General features: G+C 47.3%; 1 protein-coding gene across 1 annotated transcript; it reads right to left on the minus strand.

Moving 5' to 3' along the window:
* Positions 1 to 634: 634 nt before the first annotated feature.
* Positions 635 to 4,522, minus strand: IRF6 (interferon regulatory factor 6). Its single transcript, XM_009888432.1, has 7 exons — positions 4,349 to 4,522; positions 3,232 to 3,436; positions 2,654 to 2,776; positions 2,404 to 2,550; positions 1,792 to 2,184; positions 1,263 to 1,381; positions 635 to 948 (listed from the first exon to the last, which is right to left on the minus strand). Exons 1-7 carry the CDS (start codon positions 4,520 to 4,522, stop codon positions 727 to 729), a joined length of 1,383 nt encoding a protein of 460 aa, XP_009886734.1. The 3' UTR covers positions 635 to 726.
* Positions 4,523 to 8,035: the final 3,513 nt, after the last annotated feature.

Raw genomic sequence — 8,035 nt, forward strand, 5'->3', positions numbered from 1 at the left:
CTTACGGGGCGGCCTCGGCGCTAGCGTGGGCGGTGATCCGGGGGCGGAGCGGCTGGGTCCCGCCTGGAAAAGTCGCTCCGCCCCGATCTAGGCCTGGGCCCCGGCCCGCCCGGGAAGGCCGCTCCGCCCGGGCGGGCGCGGGCCTCGGCGGCTAGAAGGCCGCTGCTATTCCCCTCAGCTTCCAGAGTGTGTTTTCCGCTTCAGGTGGCTTCCCGGAGCGTGCAGAGGTGTTTAATTTACACATATACGTGTGTATGTTGTGCGTGTACATATATACATATTAAAAAAAAAAAAAAAACCTAAACAAAAAAGAAGAAAAACAATACGCTGGAAGAAGGGCCAGGCTCCCAGCTTGCAGCTACAGAGTAATTAAAGAGAGCAATAAAGCTAGACAAGGTGATAATTGTCCAGGTGGTTTTAATAAAGCACAGATTACTTTCCCCCCCCAATGATCAAGTATTTATATACAATGTACCAATAGTGGATTAAAAAAAAAATATTACAGCATTGAAAATCTGATTTATACAGCAAACAGCAGAAAACAGAAGGAGCTAGAGGTATTCCTGTAATTCCGTCTGTTTTAAACACTTCCAACTCAAAAGCACCATAGACTGCTGCAAGTGAATCAGAGGACCAGATTTTATTCAGATCTAGGCAAGGCGCTCGTTAAGAAATACTCTTCAGTATGTACAAGATGAGAAACCACGGGGCAGAGCAAAGGGTCTGTCACTGTGCGGGCAGCGGCTGGGCCATGTGCATGGCGGGGGCCTGCATCGGCCACCCCTCCTGGTGGTTCTGCAGCAGGCGGTACAGCTGCTTCAGGTGGGCCACGATGTTGTCCTTGATGTCAGGCGTAGAGATCTGGAGGCGCACGCTGCCGCTGTCGAAGGAGCGTGTGAAGTCACCAGAAAACATTTCATAGATCATCCGGGCCACAACTGGAATGACCTGTTTAAGAAGAAAGCAGTTGTTTTAGCCTAACGGTCACACAGTATATTCCCGCTATTTTGCGGGAATCCCCTGCCCTGGATGCAGGGGATGGTTTCCACAAAAACCTAAAGTGCACTCACAGAGCGATGCTATTTGGCACTTGTAGCATTTGTATTTGCCATGACAAAACCCACCAGCCCTGTTGGGGTTTCCCGGTGTCAGTAACCGCAACAGAGAAGAACAGGTCTCTGGTATCCGTGGGCATCGATCCAGAGCCAACGCACTGGCCCCAGCAAGGCTGGCACGTGTCACTTCAGAGCCTCAGCTCCTACCTGAACCACAATCAGCTTCCTCTCCCTGGGTTTTCCGTCAGGCCATTCTTCTCCAAAACAGAAGTAGATCTCATATGGTGGCTGTTTCTCAACTTGTCCTTTCTGATGGGCAATCAGCTCTAGGAAGAAAAGCAGAATGCTGTGGGGTTGTCCTCTTTCAATTAGGAACACTCACCCCATCCCACCTCATCATATCCCAGGTCTTACCTACACCGTCCTTTGCCAGAGCCACCTCTTACACATACATAATTACAGCTTACGTCTTGAACCTGGAAGAGCCTTCTTTAACAGCAAGGCCACCAATGTTTTTCAGAGCATTAAATGAGTGCACATTCACTTTCTTCTGATGCGCACCCGCTCCATGGTCCACTCAAGTCAGGGCAGCGGTGGCCCCTACCCAGGCTCCATGCAAGAGCAAACTCATTGGCACAACCAGGCCAAGCCCCAGTGCAGACCACCCTTTCCAGTAGTGCCACTAAGTGCCCAGACCACTATCCAAAGCTATTTTCCAGAAGCAGAAGCTACCTACCGCTTAGGAACGTTTCCAGACAGAAGAGTTTGACTTTCTTTTGCCTCTCGATCAAATTTGGTGTGGTGGAAGAAGGCGCACAGGGACCAGACCAGTACACCTTGCACTGGCAGAGCCGGACAGCGTAGATGGCATGGCCACTGACCTCCAGGATCAGTCCCCTGTCCATAACATCCAGCAGCCGACTTGTGAAGACCTTCTGCCTTTCATTGGTGATTTGCTCTGTTCCTGGAAACTTTACTTGCTCCAAACTAATGGGCCCAAAGAGCTCTTCCTGGTCTGGCATAGGACCCAGCTCTCCGTAGAAAAGTCTGCATCCCTGCGGGTTGCTTACTGTCGTCGTCGGTCCAGTCTCCTTTCCTCGATATTCAAACTTGATTTCTAGGTCTGTCACTGAGAGAGAAACTGTCAGTATGGCTTTTCCTGGACCTTTGCATATACCATATCCGCAGAAGAGACCCACCACACAATCCACGCTACAGTCACAGGGATGTTTAAACCGTACATAGTTCTCCGTGCTAACAAGCAAACAGTCACAGGAAAAAAAAAAATCAAAACTTTTTTTTTTTTTTAAAGTACAATGACAGAAGCACTACAAATCCATATACATACTTGGCAGAGAGCTGATCCACAGCTCAGGGCTGCTGAAGAAGTCATGCTGCAGTGCAGTTGGGGGCATTTCCATATCTACAGGTTCATTCTTTGGCCACACAGCTTCAGGGCTGCAGTTTTCTGCACTGGCTGGAGCCATTGGAGAATCTACAAAAAGGAAACAATTCTTCAGTAAACCATGATTTTATTTCAAGCATGCACCGATTTACAAGCAAATACCTTCACTAATACATTAGTCTATGCCACCAACCATTGATATTAAGAAACGGAAATGTCTCTTGAATAGGGACATGCTGAGATTGATTCAATTCTTCCTCTTCTTCCTCATCAAGATCGTTATCCTTTTCATCCCATGGAGCTGAGCCAGTGGAACCTGCAAACAAGCACATCCTTGTGGGCAGCTGATCAGGGTGAAACACTGCAGTGCATTTCTTGAAAAAATAATGTAATCTTCTTATTGGTTTTGCACAATATTGGAAATTTATTTGTGTATTTTCTAAATATAATTTTAAAAAGGAAAAATCTGATCCATACAACATACTATTTTCAGTTTAATATATTATTCTAGAAAGCCGAGGAAACAGATAAACTATCACCAACATTGGACTGTTTAGCAGAAAACATGCAACTGTGTACAGCTTTATTAATTTTAGTAGAGGTACACTATGGTTCAAAGACCTCTTAGTTTAAGTACAGCTGGGCTTACACATGGCAGCTGCTTTCTGCGGCACACAGAGGCAGCTTGAGAGTTAATGCCGCGGAGGGAAAGGAACTCGCATTGGACAAACGCCTGCTCAGTAACCACCCTTGTGTCAGCGAGGCCCTCACCTGGATTAATGATTGATCCCTGGGACTGCGGGATATCGCGCACTTCATAAATTTTAATAGGATTCATGGGCACCTCCTTGGTGCCATCATACATCAAATTAAATTCCCGGCTTTTGTTAAGAGCACATCGGAGCTGGGCTTTCCACTTTGCAGGGTCTGGCTCATCGACTCCTTCCTGGTACTTTCCCGTTTCCACAGCCCAAGCCTGGGGACAAAGTACACTGTGCTCAGTCCAGCCCTCCCAAGAGAGCAGCTTTTATCAGAAATCAAACTTCCAAACAAATTCACTGTAAAATCCTTCTCTTGCAGAAGTCTTAACTACAGCTCTTCTGATAACAACAACGGAAATTCCTGCTTTAATAGCTTTTCCCATTAAAAGAAGGGGGAGAAAAAAAGATGTAAATCCAAATTACCAAAAACCATCAGCAATTCTGAGCATGCATCTTCATACAAGTTAAGAAAGGATAAACTGTACAGGATTGTGCACTGAGTTTTTCTACGTGCCTCAGGTTCAATACCAAAGTCATTTTTGATAGCGAGCCGTACCCTACGTAGGAGGAATGGACTCAGGTAAAATGGGACAGAAGAGCAGCCACAGACACCCAGATGGCTCTCTCCCTTTCTCACCCCAACACCAGACTATCAGTCCACAAACCCTCTAAGGCAGAGGAGGTCAGAAATTCCTCAAAGGAGCGTAGGAGTTATAATGAATCCCTTGGGATAACAACATTAAGGGCAGCAGTGATGAGTATTGGAAGATTGTGGTGGACCTCTTAAGATTTGTGTAACAGTATTTAATGGTTTGCTGCTAAGAAGCAGCCAGCTACCACATCCTAAACCAAGCATATGAAGCAAACAGCAGCAATGTTCCAGAGGCCACACAATCGGACATCATCTGGCCTTTGGTGGTCAGAAAGGGTTAAAGAACTCAACACCATTTCAGGCAGTGCCAAGGCTGGCATCCAGGTGCACAAAGTGGCTTTTCTGAGGTCAAAGAAATAGGACAAAATGTGCCTGGAAACAGCTACTGAGATGCCTATCCAGATCCTGGGCCAACAATTCAACCCTTTGTCTCTGTTTAAGAGCTGTGGTATATCCGAGCTCTCCTCTCCCTCACCTTGAAGATGGTGTTCTCCTCCTCGTGCTGCGGGCTGTGCCGAGTTGCGTGCTTCCAGGGGATCTGAAACCGCTTCGCTTCTCGGTTTAGCCAGATAAGGCCAGGATACATACCGCTATCTACCTGGGCTACCAGCCACGGCTTCAAGCGAACTCTTCGCGGGTGTAACGCCATTGTCTACAAAAGAGAGGGATAATAGGAGACCAACTGCTAAAGGTTAGTTAAGACTCATACGCTTTACAAAAAAAAGCTAATTTGATGAGAAAGGACTCTATGCAGTGTTACTGCTGTTGTTTGTTATGTTACTGCTCACTGACACCACTAATTCAGATTCATCCAGGTGACCCTTCTTCCAGGAGGAGTTACAGACGCATCACAAAGCGGGGACCGTAATTGTTACAAGAACAACAACTTACTATTAAATATTCCAGTAAGCAGATACGGCGCGTTATTTGTGTTAACTGAGCGCACAGAAGGCGAGCCCCAATCAAACCCAGCTGTAAATGCTGCGCAGGAGATGAAGCCACAAACAAGCCACAGCAAGAACAGGCAGCAGGATTTCAAAAGCCTCCATGAACGCCGTAGCAAAGGGGCCTGTCTGACCTAGCTCTTCCTCAGCTGTGTCAGACAGGCATCCAGCAGGAGGAAAAACTAACACATGCCGAATCAGAGACTTTTGCCCTGGTTGAGGTAAAGGTGGAAGGCTCGGGCTGAAGCGAACAGGACCATTTTAACAGAGACACACGTCCTTCTGAAAGTCATTTCATGGCTTTTTCATGAATGCTCTGAGTGCAGTATAATCATTCGCAAACATCACTGACCTGTAATAACCAGGATGTTTATCCAGAAGGACATGAACTGCAAGTCTGCCTGCGCTCCTGCTAAAAATCAAGTGATGTTGACTTAATGTTTAGTTTTTTTAAAAAAAAACAATGCTGCAGTTAACTGATCAAATCTGTTGTTGTTTAAGTAGCCCTGTGTTGCTACTACACGTGCAACCAACCAACAATATTGTTCTTGTGCAGAACAGATACAAAGCCAAACAAACAAAACTAACAAGTGTCCCTCTGCAGGAAGAGACAGCATTTGGTATCTTTAGATTTTGGGAAGGGACTTTTATGTTACACATGTGCTTAGAAGGTCTGTCTCCCGTATTCATTTGTAAATCTTGAAACAGAGGTGAAAAATGACAAATATTCCCATTAATAAAGCTGCTACAGGATAAGTAAAACCTTTGTCATACGCTCTGAATACTGCTGCAGGAGTTGCAAAATGTGTCTAGTAGCAGAGACAGAGGAGATTCAAAAATCCTATCCAAGAACTAGTCTAGGAACAGGTTTTATTTGTTCAAATACCTGCAGATTCCTTTTGGACGCAAGTGTTCACACAAAATTCATCTGAACACAACTTATTTTATCTGTTAAACAAAGAAAATGTTCAGATTCAATTGCAAATAATCTCTAAGTAATAGTTTGAAAATGCGCTTCGTCAAGGACCTGGGGACGATAGCAGACTGCTTCCCAGGAGCCGCAAAGGATCAGAGAACAATCATCAAAACCATTTTTGTGCTTCTGAAACTGCTGTATTGGTTATCCAGGTCAAAAATCCTACCAGAATTAAAGTTTCAGTAGCGCGTTTGCAAAGACACAAAGTCCATGTTAATCCTGCACTTAGAATTGAGACCAAAACCAGGTTATCGATTTTCCTTGCAAAGGAAAAACCAGTAACTTCTCACTGTAACAAAAAAATCCTAACTAAAGCTTGTTTCTACAATCTTTTATACTTCACTTTACTACAAGCAGCCCCCTCTGCATCTAATAACATACACTGTGTACATACGCATTTGCAAGAGCAAATTCAAACCCACATACCAGGGAGAAAAATTCGTGCCTCTCTCAAACAAAACAAATTCGGTCACATGGAGGGTGCGCTGGCACTGCAGAATGAGGTTTGAATTGTCCCTCGGATCACAGACAGCGTCTGTCAATACGCGACATTACAATGCTTTATAACCTTTTATCACCAATGACTTGTTGACACAATAACCGAGAGCAAATCAACTTGAATCCCATTGCTGGGCTCAGACGGTGAGTCAGCCTCTCACAACCTTCAACTTCGATCCAGTGGGGTCCACTAACGCCAGAGACTGCTCCTGCGGAGGGAGCTGCAAGGGTGAGCTCGGGGAAGGTCCTCACACTATTAACTGGATTTGCCAAAGGAGGCTTGGCCCTCATTCAATACTCCTTGGTGCACATAGTCAGGAATCAGAATAGTTTGGATTGAAGGGACCTTTAAAGGCCACCCAGTGCCACCCCTCTGCCCTGGGAAGAGACACCTCCCACCAGCCCAGGTTGCTCCAAGCCCCGTCCAACCTGGCCTTGAACACCTCCAGGGATGGGGCAGCCACAGCTTCTCGGGGCATCCTGCGCCAGGGGCTCACAGTAAAGAATTTCTTCCTTATGCCTAATCTGAATCTCCCCTCTTTCAGTTTAGAACTGTCACCCCTTGTCCTGTTGCTCCCCTCCCTGATCCAGAGTCCCCCCCAGCTCTCCTGGAGCCCCTTTAGGCACTGGAAGGGGCTCTGAGGTCTCCCCTTTTTCGCCTTCTCTTCTCCAGGCTGAACCCCCCCAACTCTCCCAGCCTGTCCTCCCAGCAGAGGGGCTCCAGCCCTCAGAGTGGAAGAATCCTGGAAACCGGAATCCTCCAGTTTGCTATATTACCACTCAAACTGGCTGGTGCGGGGGGTAATTAGCACATCCCTGTGCTGCTAATGCATCTCTGGTCAGTGATGTAATTATTCCCTGTACCCCAATTATTATTAAGTCATACGTTTTTCCTTGGAGGGGAGATGTTCTCCCCTACAGGAACAACTCAGGCAAACTCAGGAACGGGCAGACATCCTGCAGCCACTTCCCCGACGGATGCAGACGAGTGACCAAGGCCAGGGACAGCCCCGGTTAAGTGTGGTGGCTCTCGGGGCTGCGGCGTGGTGCCAGCCAGCGTAACGACACACAGCACACCAGGAAAACACGACCCAAAGCCTGTCTCAGCCTCGCCGCACAGATGCTTTCGCTCTCCGCCTGCGCACCCAAGAGTATTCAGTGCTCCCGCTCCACCCATCACGAAGCCTCTGAAGAAGGAAGGGGTCTTCTCTGGGTCCATCGCTGCAATACCACAGACCTCATCCCTTGTTCATTACCCCTGTTTGATTACATTATCCTGTATTTAGTGGATTTGTTGTTTGGTTTTTTTTTCAAAGGTAAGCAGCTCAACCCTTAGCACTAGCGTTCCCACAGAGAAACAGGCTGAATTTCCATCCAAGTGTCTGACCCATAATCTCCTCCCTCCACCGGGAACCTATAGCTCCCACCTTTCAGAGATGCGAACATCACTTTTCTCACAGCCACCCGTGGAGGGTGAGCAACACACCTTAAGCACAATTAACTCTTACAATTCACAGACCCCAACCTGGTGCCGGCAGCCCTCTGCCACCCCGAGACAGCCCCTGAAGTTGGAAGGGGCGCAAGTTCATATGGATAATTTGGGTTCTCGGGGTGGTAATGGCTTTGGTCCAAAATCAGCTGTCGGTGAAAGGGGGGGGGGCAATATTACCCTTGCCCTGACTGTAGGCCCTGGTTTACACCGACTTGAAAGCCGTAGCCCGGGGCTAGGAACGCCCCCGCCCCC

The sequence above is a fragment of the Charadrius vociferus genome, unplaced genomic scaffold (assembly GCF_000708025.1).
Source record: "Charadrius vociferus isolate BGI_N301 unplaced genomic scaffold, ASM70802v2 scaffold1077, whole genome shotgun sequence".
Lineage (NCBI taxonomy): Eukaryota > Metazoa > Chordata > Aves > Charadriiformes > Charadriidae > Charadrius > Charadrius vociferus.